At 36.8% G+C, this 20051-nt stretch overlaps 1 protein-coding gene across 4 annotated transcripts in view; it reads left to right on the forward strand.

Moving 5' to 3' along the window:
- Positions 1-20051, forward strand: part of LUC7L2 (LUC7 like 2, pre-mRNA splicing factor) — a 34948-nt gene that overhangs the window by 4378 nt on the left and 10519 nt on the right. For 2 of the 4 annotated variants that reach the window (XM_074870982.1, XM_074870981.1), the window contains exons 2-6: positions 5857-5951; positions 16388-16486; positions 17350-17460; positions 18129-18272; positions 19332-19508. In XM_074870982.1, the coding sequence (XP_074727083.1) occupies positions 5857-5951; positions 16388-16486; positions 17350-17460; positions 18129-18272; positions 19332-19508 (626 nt within the window). Of the gene's footprint in view, positions 1-4108; positions 4180-5327; positions 5434-5856; positions 5952-16387; positions 16487-17349; positions 17461-18128; positions 18273-19331; positions 19509-20051 lie in introns of all 4 variants that reach the window. The other 2 variants (XM_074870983.1, XM_074870984.1) reach the window with 2 other exon arrangements.

A 20051-nucleotide genomic window follows, 5' to 3' on the forward strand; every position in this document is an offset into this window, starting at 1 on the left:
TAAAAGGCCTGATTGTAAAGATTCCGTTTTATCTTAAATCAGCTTATCTTGTTCAGCTGGTTCATTTTCTGCCAGGTCAGTTACCTGCTCTGCCTTGCCGCATGAGTGCTAGAGTCAGTGTGAAGAATCGGTTAGAAGCAGAAGGTGGAGCAGGATCATTACTTCTGACAGTAGTGCAGACACAGAGCAGGTCCGAATGGGCCTGGAACAACACAGCCTCTTGAAACTGCTGAGTTGATTGTTGCAAAGAAATGTGGTGGTGGTTTTGGTGGTGTTTAGTAATTGCCACTACATCAAAATCAGGTTATAGTCAAGAAATGTGGGAAGAAAAAAAAGCGCAAAGTTAATTACATTGTTCTTAAGGGGGGTACATTTGTGCCTGCTTCTGAGACTTACATGTCATGAAAACGTATTTCCAAGCTTCCTAACAAATATTATGCTCTGTTACTAGCAGAAAAATCTTTGGATGCTTTAGATACACAGAACCCTTATGTATGAAGTGCCAATCAGCACCTCTTTCGCTTCACCTGCTGGCTTTTTGAGTTGAACTGCTGCGTTTGGAGTCTTTAACTCAGTTCCTTAGCTGTTACTAGTAAAGCACTTTTCTTGTTGTAGATCATCATCTTCTGGCATTGAAACTTAAAATATCCTTTTTGCATCTATTCATGTCTTAATCAGTTCTTCTGTTTTATACTAGCCACTTCAGTTATCTTCAGTAGTGGTTACTAATGTGTGGCTTTTCTGTCCTTGTTTTGAAGTGACGCCCCTGTGCTTATCTTAGTCATCCTGTGTTTGGTGACATGCTTTATATGGTAACATAGGTGTAATCTAGAACTTGTAACCCATTTTTTAATTTCTTTGTTTCCATGTAGGATTATTGAAGAGTTCTCTGTGTACTTGAGGATGGGTGCTGGGTTGATGTTGGTATTTTAAGGGTACATAGATTTTGTTTTCTGCTTTGCTTTATGCTTGGAGGTGGAAGGTAGCATGTGCTTTTGAAGTTCCGATATGTTGTTGTCCATTACTGGAGGACTGCTAGCCATTTGGGTAGCTTCAGGCTGAGAGGCAGCTTAGGGAACCAAGAGCTTCCTTTGAGAGCTCTTCTTTCAAATATGGATCAGCAGCAAAATAAAGGCAGAAGAAACTACCTTGTATACGTGAATTTCTGCAAAACCTACCCAGATTGTTGAATTGATATCAGCTCAGAAATCTGAAAATAGTAGCAACACTTAAACTTCATGAAAAGATTCTTTGTTTGTCAATCAGGAATGATCAGAAGGCTTTAAGAGCAATGATCATGTTTAGTGAATTGTGTATATTTGCTGGCTTCATTACAAAGTTCTGGTACTTTAGCCCTTAAAAATGAGAAGAACAGTGAAGGACTTGAGGAATTTTTCTACTCTAGATTTGGGACACTGTCTGAAGTGGCATTTATGAAGAAGCAAGTGGGCATATTCATACCTCATAGAAAATCATCCCTGTATTTGTTCCACTTGTAATCCATTATCTAAAAAATGGTTTCATTATATTCTGCATTCACAAGTGTTAATTCAGTCAGTGTAAACCAGAAGCAATTCTGCTTAGAAATGTGTTACTCTAAAGGTGTTGTGGTAAAGATGTGTCCAGTATTAGTGAGAAGAATATCAGAATTAGCTGCTAGTTCAGTGTGCAGCAGGAACAGGATCTTTTGTGACTGCATGACCCTCAATCAATGATATTGAATACTTGTTATACAGGGCTTTCTTTGCTGGTGAAATTTGATATGCAGTCTTTAACCTGATATTCCACCTAGTTAGTAGCTCTTCATGAGGAAAGCTTTCAGAGTCCCTTGCCAGCATGTTGGGACTCCTGCTTCAAAAATTTGGAGGAAAGCTAACCGGTTTTGGTTGATGTAGATTAATGCAGGAAGTCAACAGCATGAAAATGAAAATACACCTTGTTGTCTTTGCATGGATTGCACCATTAGTATGCGACTAGAGGTTACAGTTGGATTATAAAGGGTAATTCTCATCAATGCACTGGAATTGTTGTTAGTGTATTAGGATACATCAGAATAGTAGATGCTGGATCAAATAAGTCATTGTTATAAGTATGTTATAATGCTAAGCATTGTTGATACATAAGTGTTCATTCTGCTGGTTTGTGATTAAAATATACTGAACAGGAATGATGACATTGTGGAGGCTTGCTAATAGGTTAGACTTGGGAGTTCAAAGTGAGCTGTGTAGTACAAGTGCACATTGTGAGCTTAACCTCTGGATGTTCCTTAATCAGCAGTATGCATTGGTCTTGAATATTGATGTTACTTTTGTAGTCAGCATGTTTAATACAAACTAGAAAACTTCCTTTAGAAAACTTACATTACTGCTGTCATCTCTTTAGTATTTGTGTGTCTAGCGTGCATTCGTCTTATGCTTATAAAGGATATAAAATGTGCAAGTGTAGAAATTTCTATGATTTTTTTTTTTGCTTGAATGGTTTTGATTCTGTTTCAAAGTTCTCCATTCGTCTGGAAAGTAATCTTTTACAGAAATGTGGTTTGGGCCAGGTACTTTAAGTAAAACTAAAGCTGCTGCTGCTTGAGGAAAAATTATTTTTTCTGTATCTCCATATAAATTTTATCAACCATGATTTTTTTTTTAATGGAGAAAATCTAATTGGAAACACAGGGATGACTTACAGTAATAGATGTTGACTCCTGTAATGCCCTGGTAAATTACTTTGATTTCTTTAATGAGCATGAGTCCTAAGGGTCAAGTAGTTGAATACTCTGCTGTTCTTCAGAGGCAGGGTTAAATAAGTTGCTATTCTGAGCTAATTTAGTTATTTACCTATTAAAATAGAACTTGTAATAAGGTATAAAATATCAGTGATAGTGTCCCCTTTATAAATGTTTAAGGATACTTCTGAAATTTAGATGACTGCAGCTACTTGGTACCTAGATGTATTATCTCCTTACAGAATACATAAAGCCTTTTTTTTTTTTAAAATACTCATTAATATTGTTTACATTCACTTGATTGTTTAACCATACAAAGAATGTATCAACCTAAGTACAGTTTGACAAAGAAGTAGCATCTTCGTTATCTGAGATACCACTGAAGTCCTCAGCTTAACACAACTACTTGTGTTTTAATTCTTAGAAGGCATCTGCAAAAGCTTCTTTTGCTCTAGGCTGGATGTCAGGTATATAGTGGATCCATAGATTTTATTCTGCCTTCCCCTCCTATGTAGACCCCAGGTCATCACCTACTCAAGATGATTCATCTATAGGTCAGCAGCAGAATGCATCTTCTGTCTTTGCCGACAGGTCTGCACTGTTTATGGTCATTGGAGCTCACAAAATTCATGAAGAAATAAAATCATTTTCTTCTGAGGCTGTCAAGAGGGACACAAAATTCACTCATTATTAGGACATAGTGTGTGACACCTTTTCTTTTTGATAAACCTCTCCTTCTGAAACAGCATAAATTAAAAAGAAATGCAAATGTATGAAACTGCTTTTCATAGGAAGGAAAAGGTAAATATCTGAATGTTCTGTGTATGGGGAGCCTTTCTGAAAGTCTCTTAAATCCTAGACCAAAGGCACAGTGCAGAAAGAATAAACGTTTAAAATGTAAATGTGGAACGTGTTCTTGAGGCTGTCCTTGATCGGTTTTGCTGCTTTTTTCCTCCCCCACCCGCTTTCTTTTCCCCTATGTTGTTTTATCTCAGTTTGGTAATTGTGATTATCATGCTAGCCAATTAGATGAGAAGGAACTGATGCTACAGCTGCAATACAGTCTTAGTTGTGGTAGAGGTGTGAAAAAAGCTACGTCTAGATGTTGAGGTAACGTCTGTGAAAGTACTACTTGCCAATTTTACTTAAGGAACCATGCGTCTTTCAGCAATTTTCTGGTCTTAATAACTCCTTGACTCCTGATAGGTTAGTGTTATTAGGCCATCAGCTGTATTTTTTTAAAATACTTTTCTTGGTTTTGTTCATGTGTCTTTATATAGAAGAATCTTTACAGTCAACATGTATTTCTAGATGCTGTGTTAAAATTGCTGGCAGAGTCTATTATTCTATACAAACTGAACAATCTGGCCCCTTGTTTTATTTATAAAGGTTCAATGTATCTTTGCCTGCCTACATCAATCTGCAAGGGAGTGTCAGAAAGGCCCCGCATTCGCCGAGCCGTGAGTTATCAATAACTTTTCAGATGTGTTAATGAATGTGGAACAAACGCAGTTATGTGTTTAAAAAAAAAAATATGGATCCACCTCCTAAAAAGAAAAGCGAAACTCAAAACTCTTTACTCCAGTAGCAGGCATGATTATAAAGGGATTGCTCTAAATTTTTAGTAGTGTGAGTATAACTAAGCAGTAAGGTCACCCTCTAGAAAACCTATTGTTGAACTGCTTTGAAGCTGTCTTTACCCTGTGGATTACAGGTTTTAACAGTTGTATCTTGCAGGCAAATTAAGCATGTGATGTTTTTGAAAACTTTTGTTTGATTAATAATCTGAAACTTGGCCCATCTGAAAATGTTATATATTAGCATTGTATGCATGGAACTGATATTTAAAAATCTGATTGCATAATAGTAAGAAAGGCTTGACTAATAAGATATGGGTTTTTTATTCCCCTCTGTTGTAGTTACCTCAGTAATGAATTTGGCTTCTTGAATTGTTTAATAGATTCAAAATTCTGTGTTTCAGGTCATGAAGCCGTAAAATAACTCTAATAATGGCAAAATGTATCTATACTCTTTAAAATATTTGACGAAATGGAAAAGGCTGCCATCTGAACTCATTGTATGTCTTTTTTTAACTCCAGCAGCCCTCCTTGCTTCAGTAATTCACCAGTAGGTTTTCAGTTATTAGAGATCTTAACAAGTTGTTGTGTTTTAAAAAATTAGTAAATAGATACATCCTGAGAGAGATTAAGGTGTTTTATCATGCCTGTGTCTTAACAACAAGAGAGCCATAGCAGTGATCTCTCTTCCAAATCTCAAATAGTGATAATTGTGTTATGACTCAAAGGAAAACATATTCCTGCCCTCATCCCCAAAACAGCAGCTGGTTACTTTGTTATGAAGACTTCAGGTCTTGCTTCAAGATGGGGTTATTTAAACTTGCAATTGGACCTCAGTGTGTGGGCAGGTTGATGCTTCTGCTGATGCAGGAACTACAACCTGCCATGATGAAGATGTAATTAAGATGTTCCTAGCCCAATAAACAGCATGTAGAAAAAAAAATATGGCTTATGATACGGAGATATGCAAACATCTGTAAAATAATTTTGCATATAGGCTATGTCCATATGTTTGACTGACTTTTTTTCAGGTTTGTAAGCATTTCAAAACATTCTTCTGCCAACTCTTTGTGCTACTCCCATGAGAAGTAAGAGGGTGCATTGCATCCAAGAGCAAAATCATAAAATGAGTATCAGGTGGGATTCGGTGAAGACTCTATGTGTATCATTTTGTGTTTATGAGGCTGCTTTTATATGCTAATTGTTGCATACAAATACATCAGTATTTCATGCAAAATCTGAATAGAACATTATATAGTTCATTTAACAAATGCTGTTGTAGTTTTTAAGCTAATGCTGTCTTTCTGGTTTCAAGCACTTTTCATGCTGCATTTTTGAAGGGGAAGTGTGCGAGGATTTTTAAATAACATTATAGAGCATTAAAACATGTATTTGTGTTTTTGGTGTTATTTGGCAAAGAAGCATACAGTGTTTTAAATTCTAGTTTCCATAGACCTTTACTGTGTGACAGGGCAATGTTAATATTTTGCATGTAACCTGCAGAACATGTCTGGCTTCCCCAGATTTCTAACCTGGAATGTGCTGATTTCTATATTGCAGGTGACACAACCCGTCAGCGAATCAAATTCAGTGATGACAGAGTGTGCAAGAGCCACCTTCTCAACTGCTGCCCTCATGATGTGCTCTCTGGAACTGTATGTAGCTAAATCTTATGTTTTATTTAGATAAGAATGGAGAAATTGAATTATATTTCTTCTTTGCAATATCTTAGTTGCATGGTTTTCAGCAAGTATCTAGTGCTCTCTGGCAGCTCAGAGGAACTCATATAAACAAATAATTCATGGGTTATGAAGTTAATTTCTAGAAGCTTCCTGCTCTATATGCTAATTATTACTTATAAATTCAACATTGTTTGCTATAACATAAAAAATTAAATAAAATACATAATGTTACCTATGTGAATTGCACTATAGCAAAGCGGTTTTAAGCTGGTACAGTTGCAACTAGTAGAAAAAAAGGAAATATAATTTATGCATAAATTATGAAGTTACTTTCTTAAAACTTTTATGTTTTAGTGACAAAGTATGCCACACAAATATTTGTACAGGGAAGAGAGGTGATTTTTCTTTGGATATACTTTAGTGAAAGCACTTGAAAGTTCAAATAACTACATTTCTAGAAACTGAGATGTATTTAACATGATAGTGACACTTACTGTACAATATGCAGTTACTGTGCTGTTTTCACAAATTCTAAGGCAATTTGAAAATCTCCGTTTGTGACATGTTAGTAACTTGTTTGACTTGTGTTTTTGTGTACTCTATAGTAGAGGTTCCTCTGTCTGAGCATAGCAAACAAGGGGCTTTGACACATGCCAGTAGCTTTGTGAGTGTGCTGTGCTTTACCTTGTGTTGCCTGAGTAAGGTACCTTATGCTTTGTGAAACGCAGGTGAGTTACACTGCATTGATTATTTAACCTACTGTTCCATGGTGTTAGAATAATTAACAGTAGAGAGATGTAGTATGATGATGTGCAGAGTCTTGTGTGCCTGCCATTCTTAATACTGCACTTGGGTAGCTTTTCTTACTCACGTTGGCATGTTTTCTTACCCTGTGGTAGAGGGGAAAATAAGTGCTGGAAAACCTGTCTTAAGGATTATTTGAAGCATTATTGGTTCTCTGTGCTGTATCATTCCAAATGGCTAACTTGACTGGAGCCTTTAATGAAATACAGAATGAAATTAATTTGCAAAATGGAAAACTGGAATATGTATACTTGGTAACTGACTCACCTGTCACCTGGCCTCTAATATGCTTTCCAAGTAGCTATGATTTTTAAATTACCAGAACTTTTTTGGTTGATTAAAGGACTTCAAACGTGCATGCACACACTAATTTTGTTTATTAATTTTGGTGTTTGCGCTGACAGACCAACAGTTAAAAGTCTGTCCTTCCCTCTTGAGTCCCTGCAAAAATAGGCGCAACTGTAATTGCTAAGAAGCACAGGAAGAAGAGGCAAAATAAATAGTAGAACTGAACTAGAGAACTTAACATTTGTCTTAATAAAAAAGGCAATGGAATAGAAAAGGTCTGTTTGTTGAGCTTCTTCGTAAGTCTTGTGGCCTCCTAAATTTTTTTCTGTCTCCTTAAATACACTCTTTCCTTTTTCTTTTGTATCACAAAGTATCGTGCAATGATGCCTTGTGTGCAGACCAAGCATGTAGGTTGGGCCTGCTTACCCAGTTCGTTAAGTCCTTATTGAGAATTCTCATCTGTCTCATACAGGATTCTGCTGCTGCTCTTGGAGTACTGTACTAAACTTACTCAGTGAATATCAATCTCCTTTTTTTTCCTTCCTCATAATGCAGTTAGTCATCATACCACAAAATATGTTCCTTCTTTCAGTGGGAGTAGTAGAAAGGGACTCATAAGAGACAGGCTATGTCTGACCATGTGATGTTCTGCTGTTTACCTAGTCATGGGTCTGAAGAAATGGACTTTCTCTCTTAATAGCACAGTTTTTAAAAGGGCAAGAAGCGTGTAGTGTGACTAAACAGTTGATTTGGGAAATGACTGTGGAGTTTTCTCCAGAGTTTTGATAGGAAAGTTTTGATGCATCTTTGTTCAAGATCTGTAGGTAACAAAGATTGAGTGACTTTTTTTTTTAATTCAAATCCAGAATCGTATGCTTCTGAAAGAATAGGTTCTCTGGTGACATTTTACAAGGTTCGATCTCCTGACTAGATTATCAGTAAAATATTAGACATGAATTGCCTTTTTTTGTGTGTCACAAGATAATCTGTGCAATTCTTATGAACTGCATATTACCGTTCCCATCTGCAAACTGCAGACTTCTATGCTATTCCAATCCACCCACTCTTTCATAAGCACTCAAGGAGGACGTTCACAGATAACACAAGACAAACAAAATGACTCATATGAGTAGGTTCTGTTAATTTACTGTGTTCTTTTCCTTAATGGCCAAATACCCAAAAATCTGCCAAGGAATTGATTTCCCTTGACAATAAAATCATGTTCCCCAGGCTACAGTATGTATAGGTAAAAGCAGTGCGTGTATACTTTTCTTAGAAGATTGGAGACTTTCTTGTCCAGATTTCTGTGTGTGTTCTCTTGTTAAAGTGTGTGCTTCTTTTTAAGAATACTCTATGAAGTCTTTTTGTTATTTCTAGACTTCTCCAGAAGACTTGCAGTAGGTAACTTCTGCAAGTTTCTTTGATCAGATTTGTCTTTTGGTAAACATTAGAAACGTTTCAGGAAAAAAGCATCCATACAAATTCGTAAAGTTTTGAGTTTTACTAGGAAACTTCCATTGTCTAGATTGGCAACAGTGCACAGCTTCCTACTTTTCTGAGCTTTCTTTTGCACTTCCCGGTGTCTTGTTTCCTCAGAGTAGTTTATATTTAAAGAAACAATAAAGTTGTCTTTAAAGGAACCCTAAATATTTTACTTAGGAGTGTAAAGCCATAAGAATTAGCTGTATTTTGAAATTCAATTCTTTCTTATGGCTGCTGTTGCCAACTGAACAGTTTGTTCTGTATCAGTTTCCCTCTTCTTCCACCTTTTTGGATAGACTTGTCTAGAAATCAGGAGATTTTGATTACATTCTGATTTTATTTAGTTTCATTTTATTTAGAGGTGTTTTTCTGATACTAGGTTTCTGGTTTTGTAGACTTGAAAATTCTAAGTCAAGTAGTTGGGTGTCAGTGTCTGCAGGAGATGATTTTGTGTCACTTTTTGGGGAGAGACAGGGAGACTATAGGTTTTGATTTTTTTTTTTGTGGTCTGCTTCTAAGGGCAATGGGAGTAATGGGCTATGTGGAAGACAGAATAGTGAGTCTCAAGAGCAAGAATGTAAACAAAGATAAAATTGTAGCATCCTCTTTCAGTTTATTAAATTTAATTCCAAATCTATTGTGCTCTGTGATTATCTTTTTATATGAAATTTGTTTTGAAGTTTGTGTGAGGCACACAGTAAAACTAATTGTTAAGATCACAGAAGTGACATTGTATTAAAGGTTGTAGAACAGTGTCTGTTTTGAACCTGCTTTTGACAGTGCCTCTCATTTTTAACTGACATTTTTTCATGTTTTCCTGCTCTGCTTTTTCATAATGATCACTTGGGCACTGGTTCACATGCATAAGTCAGTGGTTTAAAATTTCGTTTCAAGTTGAGAATTTTATAATGAGAGATTAAGATTTTTGTAAACCCTGGCTATTGGGATACTGAATAATTTACCACTTAAAGTCAGCAATTTGTATTCAAATTTGTCTTAAAGGGCTAACACTTTAGGTTTTTTATCCTTAATAGTCACTGATGATCAGGCTTGGGGATTTGGTTTGTGGGTTTTTTTTCCAAACTGTGGTTCTCGAGTTATTTTTCATTAGCATTACAAAAATGTTTGTTTATATTTAATGATACTATGAGGACTGAAGCTGCATATGTAGGAGTCAGATGACTGCCCTGTAATGGTACAAACCTATTAAGCAATGTTCTCTGTATGCAAGCTCTGTGCTGTCTCCAGCAGGTTTTACAAGCTGTATAAGAATGTGTTTTCTCTGTCTTTGTATATTTCTGAATGAATAGCTGAGACTAATGAAAATGACAAGGTGGGAAGATTTAAAGCAAGTACCTTTTAATAAGGTTAAAAGTAGTAATGTCCTGAATATTTATATTAACTCACTAGCTCTCTTTGAAGAGCCCAAGCAGTTCAACACTTATGCAGCAATCTGGCTTTCTTCTTAGCTTGATTGTGCTTCCCTGTTGAAAAAATTTCACAAATACTGTATGGGGTCTTGCAAATCATGGTTGAAAAACTCCTTTCTGCTCAGTGGATTAACTTTGTATTTATGTGTATTTGTTGAGGAACATTGCTTCTTGCGTTTTATTTATATAGACCTCACAGTATGCTCTGTCAGCTTAGTCCTGCAGTTAATTGTATCTTTAGGTGCTCGTGAATTTATTGCACTCAGCTCTTCAGGACTCTTGCTGACTGAAACCATATTGATTAAGACCTTGGTTTAGCAAGATACTTTAATACGTGACTAATTTTAAGCTTATTAGGGGTGGAATTTGGCTCCAGATTAAGACATCTAAATTTAGGTTTCAGCTGAGGAGCTTGGTGTCGAAGCTTGTATTGGAGTCAGAAGGGATCTAGGCAGTGGAGCCTAGAGAAAGTTTCAGTTCACCTGCCACTGGGTATCCCTCTCGAGGTGGGCTGAATCCATTTAGGCTCACTGACTGTACTGTCTAATCTCCTTTTACTGTAGAAGAGAAGTTTGGATAGTTCACACATCTGCATATAGGTGTTAGTGAGGTGTTTTAATCTGGAGTTGATTTCTTTGCCGGTAGTCTTATTGGCTCAGTGCAACTATTTCCATGCTTAAAACTTTGGTGTATCAGTGAGATTATTTGCTATGGTGTTACAAAAAGTAGGCATTCTGCTGGAGGGTATCAGCTTTTCAGTTCAGGACTGATTTGATCATGTGAACTGCTTTAGCTTTGCAAATCAAATTAAATTAGGCTTGCATAAGCTACCTCAATTTGTAGCCTTCAGACCAGTGGTGATGAATTGTAAAGTGCTATGTTGTCCTGGCAAGTGATCCTGTCAGTCTCTTGAAATGTATTCTTAATTTCTTTGACCAGTGCCAGGAAAGTGAACTGATTGTACCATATTCCGTTTTAACAGGTTTAATTTATCTATATGAAGGGTTTTTTTGTTACTCTCTGTACGGTTATCTAACTTCAGTGTTAATATATAGTCAGACTATAAGACCAAATACTATGTAAACACTGAAACATCTCATTTAAAAATAAGACTCCTGCTAGCTTTGTCTTTCAGTGAAGATCTGTTCTAACAACTTGAAAGTCTTCAGAAGTGAGAGTACGGTTAAATGTCTTTAAAGTATTACACTTCTGAAGATACCTGGAATTTTCGGTGGTTGCTAAGGACTTTAATAACTTAATTTCTGCCTCTCTTCAGCTCAGCATTTCTTTCCTGCTAGTGAAGTCCTACAAAAGTTAACCCCATCAGTGGAATCAGAGGGCTTAAATAATGCATTATTATGTCATAGAGTCATAGCATGGTTTGAGTTGGAAGGGACCTTAAAGATCAGCTAGTTCCAACCCCCCTGCCATGGGCAGGGACACCTTCCACTAGACCAGGTTGCTCAAATCCCTGTCCAACCTGGCCTTGAACATTTCCAGGGAGGGGGCATCCACAGCTTCTCTGGGCAACCTGTTCCAGTGCCTCACCACCCTCACAGTGAAGAATTTCTTCCTTATATCTAACCTAAATCTACCCTCTTTCAGTTTAAAGCCATTGCCCCTTGTCCTATCGCTACATGCCCTTGTGTAAAGTCTGTTCCCATCTTTCCTGTAGGCCCCCCTTCAGGTACTGGAAGGCTGTTGTAAGGTCTCCCTGGAGCCTTCTCTTCTCCATTCCGAACAACCCCAACTCTCTCAGCCTGTCCTCATAGAAGAGGTGCTCCAGCCCCCTGATCATCTTCGTGGCCTCCCCTGCACTCACTTGAGCAGGTCTATGCCCTTATGTTGGGGGCCCCACAGCTGGACACAGTACTCCAGGTGGGGTCTCACAAGAGCAGAGTAGAGGGGGAGAATCCCGTCCCTCAACCTGCTGGTCACGCTTCTCTTGATGCAGCCCAGGATGCTGTTGACTTTCTGGGCTACAAGTGCATATTGCTGGGGCATGCTGAGCTTCTTATCAACCAGCACTCCCCAGTCCTTCTCCTCAGGGCTACTAAATGCTCCCTTTCTGAGTGTGTGTTGCTTACAAGAAAGGATGGGCTTTTTCACAAGTCTAGAAGTCTGTCAGAAACAAAGTTAGTGCAGATGAAAAGTGAGTTCCATAATAGGGAAGATCTCAGCAAAGAGTCTACCTGCAGCTGCTTCTTAGCAGTACCAAGAGTTTTCTCATACAGACAGACCCCAGTAGTTACCTTGACAATCTGATAAAGGGAGAGACGTGGTTTCTCCAATATAAATTTTTCAGTAATGTCAGATCTTTCTAACAAGCAAACAAAAAGTCCTTCTCTTGCTGAATGTGAACTGCTTTGGTATGGGTATCTTTATAGTTAGAAAGAGTTCTCTACCTAAACATTGCCTAGAGTATCTTTTTTCAAAGCCTATCAAAGATGCATGCTGGTTTTGGCAGCACTGATACCGTATGCTACTATGTCACGCTTGGCTCAACATCAGCCTGCTGCGTTTCAAGTACCTTTGGCTTTTCTGTGCTCTTTTTGCACTTAATATAAAGTACATTCAATAATCTAATCCCTGATGTCAAAGGAATTTGTAGTAGTTTTAAAAGTGGCAAAATGGAAACTTTGCTGTAGCTCAAGATCTGAAAAGAAAGCCTTTTTAATTTCATGTTCCAGAAACAGTATTACATCAGTTTAGTCTCCAATTCAGTTATTAGTGTCAGCTACTCTGTTTTGCAGATCAACTCTTCAGATTCTCTATTGCCCAAGTTCTCAGCCAGCTCTTCCTTGTCTGTTCATATTTAATGCGATTCTCTTGTTTTGGTACTTGATTTGATCAAAGCAGAGTTTTGCATCATTGTTAAACTAAATGTAAGTAATCCATATTTCTGTATTAATAACAAAGGCATTCTATCCATTTTGTGGATGGGATGACAAAAATGATTACTAAATCATTTCAATATGAGTTGCTTGGGATGGAAGACCAGTTGTCTAAACCTCAGCTCTGGGAAATCAAGTAGCATTAATTGCCCATCTAACACTAAGAAATAAAAAGAAGTATTACAGAAAACAGCAAGTTGTTAGTAGAAGGCACTAGTTTCTTAAGCGATAGCAAAAGGACTCCTGATATCCTGCTTTGCATGTGGTTGCCTAGATTATTTTCTAGACTAATCTTCAGCAACAGCTTTCAGTTGTAAGAAAGATTCTCCAAATATGTGGGGGGTTTCTGGTTTTAATCTTCAGTAAAATGCAGTAACTGCAAAAAGCCCCACAGCATGGCTTCACATATTCAATAAACTTTTAAGTATATCTAGCCTGGGGACTTAGGTGTCCTCACCTTTCTTGATTTGCTTTACTCATCAGGACTCTTCTGTAAATCACTCTTAAGTAGTGTAAAATCTGTCTGAAAGTCAGTGTATCAACAGTGAAAAACAGTTTATGTGCATTCTTTTTAAGCCTTCATTAGTAGTTCAGTGTCTGAATATAAGTCTCCCTCATAGCTGTCTTCTGTTTCAAAGGTGATTGATCCTAAAATGGCTGACTACCAAAGCTTGGGTTTTGCCTTTTGGGGAGGGCATGTCTTGGCACCAGATCGCAAGGTGAACACATGCAAAATGAAAATAATGTGTCTTACTGTATGTTCTGTCCATTTCCACTTGCTGTCCATCTACTTTGCAGCTAGTCATGAGTCAAATTACAATAAGAGCTGCTCTGTGCTTATTAAGGTCCTTGGCAATCCTGATCCAGCGTAGACTTTTAACAGTAACAAATCGTCCCCAAGATGAATTGACTTTGCCTGATGTTGCATAACTTACACCAGCAGAAATGCTTTTTAGCCAGATTTTGCATATAATATGCAAACTGGTTTAAGAGTTTTAAATGGGTTTTTTATGTCTCTCTACATTGGGATTTACTAATAGAACTTTTAAGAAAGAGATTTAGTAGTAATATTTCTGTGAAGGTGCTTTCAAAGGATTAGCCAAGACTAGTACAGGCTGTATTGAGGAACACTTCTAGTGACGATGTAATTTCTTTAGCAGCAAAGCTAATGAAACAGAGCAGTGATAAAGGGAGGACAGAAAATTTTTCAGTAGCATTGCTAGCTCAGTGTAATTGCCCTCCTTTCAGGTTATGGATTTACAATTCCCAGTAAGAAGAAAAGACATGAGAAAATGTACTGTATTGAGGAGGGCAAATCCAACCCTAATAGAGGGAAAAGTATAAAGCACATGTGAACAGCATTTCATGGTAGTGTTGTGTGAATTCTGGGTTTTTTTTAGAGTGTGACAGAAGTTTTATTTCATGCAATTAGTCAAAGTGTATGTAGATTGCGTATTAAAACTGTTTTTCTGAGGCTATGGTGGATATGTTTCAGGCTTTTTGTCATTGTATTCAGATCTATTAAAGTGTGTCACTAGCCTTATCTATACATTTAGAACTGGAGTGCTTCACTTAAAACAGGATTGACCTTGAGTTTTACAGTTTAACCTTAAATAAATACCTTATCAGTACAAGTGATGAATCAGCATAAAGACAAGCTTTTTAAGTGTCCAATTTTCAGATAATTTTAATATGCTCTTTCATAGTGCTTTCCTAGTACTGAAGTACTTTCCTGAAAGAATGCCTCAGTTTAGATAGTGTCAGCATCTAATGAATTGGAAATAGACATGTGTAATACATTGCTCAGCTTCAAGGTCTTTGTGGATTTGCATCAGTTAACAAAATTGCTGAAGTCTTGTGTAGTTGCAAAGAGAAAAGCTAATCTTTTTCTTTAGCATTGCAATCATAAGTTCTCTATTGCAATCAGATGTTTTCCGGAAAACAGATTTATAGTGGCTGAAGGGTATTTAAATAATGACAGTTTATCAAAAACTTCCAAGTTCAAAATTCTGTATTTTAACAATGTTTTTTTGGTCTTTAACATTTGAAATAAACCAACTTCCGTAAAAATTGTTTTAATGGATTTGTTGGAACATCTAACTGATGATTGGAGAAGTTGACAGCAATTGCTGTTTAGGTTTTTTTACTATACTTGTGAGACTTGAATTGCTACTTAAATGCAAGTATTTGTTGTTTTTTGGTGTTTTGTTTTTTTTTAAAAAAAAGCCCTTGTTAGGCTCAGATCCAAATGACTTGCAGCAGTTTCTGAATTAAAGCTCATATTTTCTTTACAAAACTCACAACACAGGTTATTAATTATTTTAGTTTTGGTTCTAAAACTGTTACTAAACTACAACAGTATCAGCTTTTACCCTCAGAGTTCAACTTTCATTATGTGCTTTCAGTGTTAAGAAAGGATTCATTTCTCATAGTATTAAGTGAGCAGTACCAAGAGCAGACTTAACTGAAACTGTGCTGTTTTAAAGTGATGCAAATAATAATCACTTTCAAATATTATGTATCAGCTTGTGCTTTTGCAGAGAGAGTGCCTTGGTTTTGTTCAATTTTGTTTCCATTATAAATTGTTGTGGGGGCTGTTTTGTGCTTTGTTTTGTTTGGGGGTTGGTTTGTTGTTCTTTGGGGGTTGTGGAGTGGTGTGGGTTTTTTGGTTTTGCTTTTTTTTGTCAAGTCTATGTTGCTCTGTCTTGATCACGAAACAAATTTTCAGGGAATTTGAATTAGAATTTCTTGTGTGGTATGCAAATTTAAATTTAAAACCAATATTTGTTGCCTAATAAGATTCTGGGCACTCTTCTCAGTGGCATTGTATGCAAGATTAGCAATGCAACCTACTTGCTTTCTTACGTTCATGCTTCCTTCCTGCCCTTTCTAGAATGGTTTTATATTACAAGTAAAATACCTATACATTTTCTTCCCTGATTCTTGAACATAGTCCGACACTCAGCTCATCTACACTCATCTGCAGAATGTTTTGCTGGGATTTGATTTTTGGCTATCTTACTTGAAATGCTTCAAGAACAGTTTTTAAGCAGCACTTACAGTGGTGTGCTGTGGTTGTAGCTATTTCAGGTCATGAATGTAACTGGAACATATATAGAGTGTGCATACAGTTCAGACCAAGCATTTCACCAGTTAATTGCCAATTATTTGTGGGGAACTTGGTTTTCCTAAGCTGTTTTAATTCAATACAGGATGTCCTACTTCAGTCACTTTTTTGAACTTTCAGTAAAACAACGTTTTTGCAGGGCATTAAAGATCCTTTGTAATGCAAACAGCCATTGTGATAAGCTGTTCATTCTGTCTGCTTTTATTATTTCCTGATGTTTATTAAAGATTGATATTGTCTTATAGCTTTATTAAACTGTCCTATTGTTCCCACAGGACAGATGATATGCTTCAGAGTATTTGACAGTTAAAGACAATCGTGCTAACTTCATTCCTTGTTAACACTTCTGAAAAGTTAAACCACTTTCCTTCTGTCTCTTTTCAGAGGATGGATCTTGGAGAATGCCTGAAGGTACATGACCTGGCGTTAAGGGCAGACTATGAAATAGCATCCAAAGATCAAGACTTCTTCTTTGAGCTTGATGTATGTATTTTGTCTTAATGCTAGAAAGCATATTTTGTGTACCTAGGTGGATAAACCAAGCAACAAAAGTTAAGTTTTGGTAGACACAGAAGGAAGACTTTTCGAAAGTAGTTTTCTAGAAAGAGGCAGAGAAACCCTTGTCACAGTTACATAAGATACATGCCTCTTTATGATTATATGTGAGTATTTAATTTGTATTGGTGGTCATCTCTAGGTAGAACTGTTAACAGCCTTCTACAGAACAAATCATAAAACTGGGTGCTTAGTGTTATCAAATAGCAAGCAAACGTTAAGGCTGTGTATGCTTTGGAGAGAGCCTTAAATTCTGTGCTTATTGAAGAAAGTAATTTTGTATTGGGGATTACAAATCACATGCTATGTCTCAGTACACTATAGTTTGAGTAATACAGTTTTGAACTCCCAACTAGGAAGTTAGTCTTCACTAGGACAAAAAGGGTTGGGGGTTTTTTGTTGTTTGGAGGGCTGGTGTTAATATGCTTAATAGCTTAAACCCCTAGTGAAAAAAATTACAGTATTGCATGTATTGGCTGGGTGAGCTGAACCTGAATATCCTTTGAAGAATTTTAATGCATGTTAGAAATGCTCTCTTCTTAGAGAAGACTGAAGACAGATGCACTTCCAAATTTCTGCAAATACTTATAACAATGTGTAGGCTATGATTTTTAAAATGTTGTGTATTAATATATGTGACTAGTCACCATAAACTGCTAGACTATTGTTTTACAAAGGTTTCACTAGTAAAAACTTATAAAAGTTAAGTCTTCATTAGCCTTAACACTTAAGATTTATTAAATATTCATGTTCTTGACAGCATTGATCAGTGTCCTTTATTGATGTTTCAGGCAATGGACCACCTGCAGTCATTTATTGCAGACTGTGACAGGAGAACAGAAGTGGCGAAGAAAAGACTAGCAGAAACCCAAGAAGAGATCAGTGCTGAAGTTGCAGCTAAAGTAAGCATGTAAAACTAGTTACTGAAGTATCTTTGAAGGCCTTTTTTTCTAAGGAGCCAACTTAAGGCTTTGACAAGCTATCCAATCTGAGAATTCATACTGAGGAGGGGGAAAAATAAGATGTTTTCTGTATCCTTCCCAAAACTGCCTTTAAAGCATGGAGAGGTGGACACATGGAAGAGACCTCTCTGATGTTTTTGAGCTCAGGAAGCTTGACTTTCTGTGATACCACGTCATAAAAACGTTAGTAATTCTTACACTTTTTGACCAAAACTTCATCTGCAAACAAAATTCAATGTGCTTTTCTCTAGATCTTCTAACAGAAAAAAAACTTTTTTCTGCACATAAATGCTCATGCTAGGAGGAATGGTTGTGCAGGTATTACTTTGCAAGACTGTGGTATAGGCAACAGTGTGAATTACTTGAAGTTTCTGAACAAAATGCGGCTCTGGAGTCGGTACATAGACTTGATAACTCAGACTTTCTCTGTCTGTTTTTTCCTGACACAACTTCTGTTTCACTTTTACCTGGAGAGGTTATCTCTACCGGTTTCTTTTAATTCTGTCCTACCAATTTTGCATATAATAACTTACAACTCAGTAGTAGTTCAGATTGTTTTCCACGATTAAAAGCATTTCCTATATTAAGCCTTTTCTTGTCTTTTCAAGGCTGAAAGAGTTCATGAATTGAATGAAGAAATTGGGAAACTGCTGGCCAAAGTAGAACAGCTTGGAGCTGATGGGAATGTGGAAGAATCTCAAAAAGTAATGGATGAAGTGGAGAAGGCTCGGGTAAAGAAGAGAGAAGCAGAAGTAAGTTGACTGTGTAAGAGTTGGGGGATGGAGAGGGCAGGGTCCAGTATTAAATTGGTTGGCATCTGTGTAATGCAGAATGTCTTATCTGCTGTCACTTCCTTAACTAATTGCCTCATATAAAACTAAGGAATTTGCTTTGTGACATCCTGTACAATTAAAGTTTCTACCTTTAAATACACTCCTATACTATTAAAATTATACTCGCTTCCACAGATGATGCATTTATCTTAGTTCAGCTGCGTTGGCCAGTTGTATCTGAGGACACTACAGTTGTGTCTGTGTTTGTTGGAGGGACTTATCTCATTCAGTTTCACGGCTCTTGATTATGGCAACCCTGTTGTGTCTCATGATGTGCTGATGTGGTTCGTACTGGAAAGCTTCAGTGAAGTGAACCATTGTCTTAATTAAAAGATAATTAGTCAATGGCTTGTGTATCAGGCAAGTCAAAACGGTCCTTGAAATGTTCAGGTGACAGAACTCACCAAGAGCTTTTCCATATCATTTCACCAAGATACTTAAATTTATAGAAACGAACATCTGCAGTTGTTTTAATGGTACCAGAGGTGTTGCTGGCAGTCTTTCTTGTCTGTCATCTGAGTGTCTGTAGATAAATTTTGCTCAGATAACTTGTTTAATTAGTGTCTAAAATGCAGGTAGATTTCTCAGGAAACTACTGCTGTTTTAACCTGGGTTCAGAATTGAAACTGGTGTAATAACACAGTAATTGTAGTGTTAACATGTATTCATTGTTGCATATGAAGAAGTTGTTCATCCTTCTAAGTATTATGATCTTAAGTAAAGGTAATAATCACCCCACTTTGTTAAATTTGCAAAACCCGTTGCTGATGTCCTGCTTTTAAATATGTCCAATCTTCAAAATAAGGAATCTGCCTTGTATCTTAATGAGACAGTTTATTTATGAATAGTGTGAATTAACTAAAGGGTGTGCTTGTGTACATTGAATTTGGTTATCAATTTGTAGTATATCTTTGGTAAAGTGTTATTTTTGTACTTCTGTGCACTGAGAAGTAATAGCAAATTGGGTTTTTGTTCTAGGAAGTATACAGGAATTCTATGCCTGCCTCCAGCTTTCAACAGCAGAAGCTACGGGTTTGTGAAGTGTGCTCAGCTTATCTTGGTCTCCATGACAATGACCGACGACTTGCTGACCACTTTGGAGGAAAACTACACTTAGGATTTATCGAAATAAGAGAGAAGCTCGAGGAACTCAGGGTAAATCATTCTTACATTTTTGTGTGTTGTGTATAGGTGTGTGCTCCTACTTAATTATTTGCCAGGCAACCTTAATGGAGTACTTCTGGGCATGTGCATTTTTTTCATATTACTTTAAAATTTGGGATTTCATTAGTCTACAAAACACTAAACATTCTAACTTAATATGAATTATCTGCATAATTTTTATAAGATGACCTTTTTTGCACTGAAATATATTAAAACACATGTTCAAAGTAATGCATCTTGGGAACAGAGTGCTATTCCACTTGTAAAATGGAGAACTGTATTTTGAACAAAAATGATGTTGAAATGTATTTAGCAGTTGTAGGAGATAGCTAAATGAACTTTACTTTTAGCCAACTGATTGGTTACAAGTAATAATGAGACTCTTGGAAATACAAGAACATATAGTGGGCCTAAGTGATATTCTGATTATTTAATTAGGATAAAATGTTAATAGGGCTGGTGTTGAAATCCTCATTTTTGGTACCAGCATGTAAGGAGGACAGTAACACATGGCAAGGTTTTCAAAAAAGATCT

This window comes from Strix uralensis, chromosome 5, assembly GCF_047716275.1.
Source record: "Strix uralensis isolate ZFMK-TIS-50842 chromosome 5, bStrUra1, whole genome shotgun sequence".
Lineage (NCBI taxonomy): Eukaryota > Metazoa > Chordata > Aves > Strigiformes > Strigidae > Strix > Strix uralensis.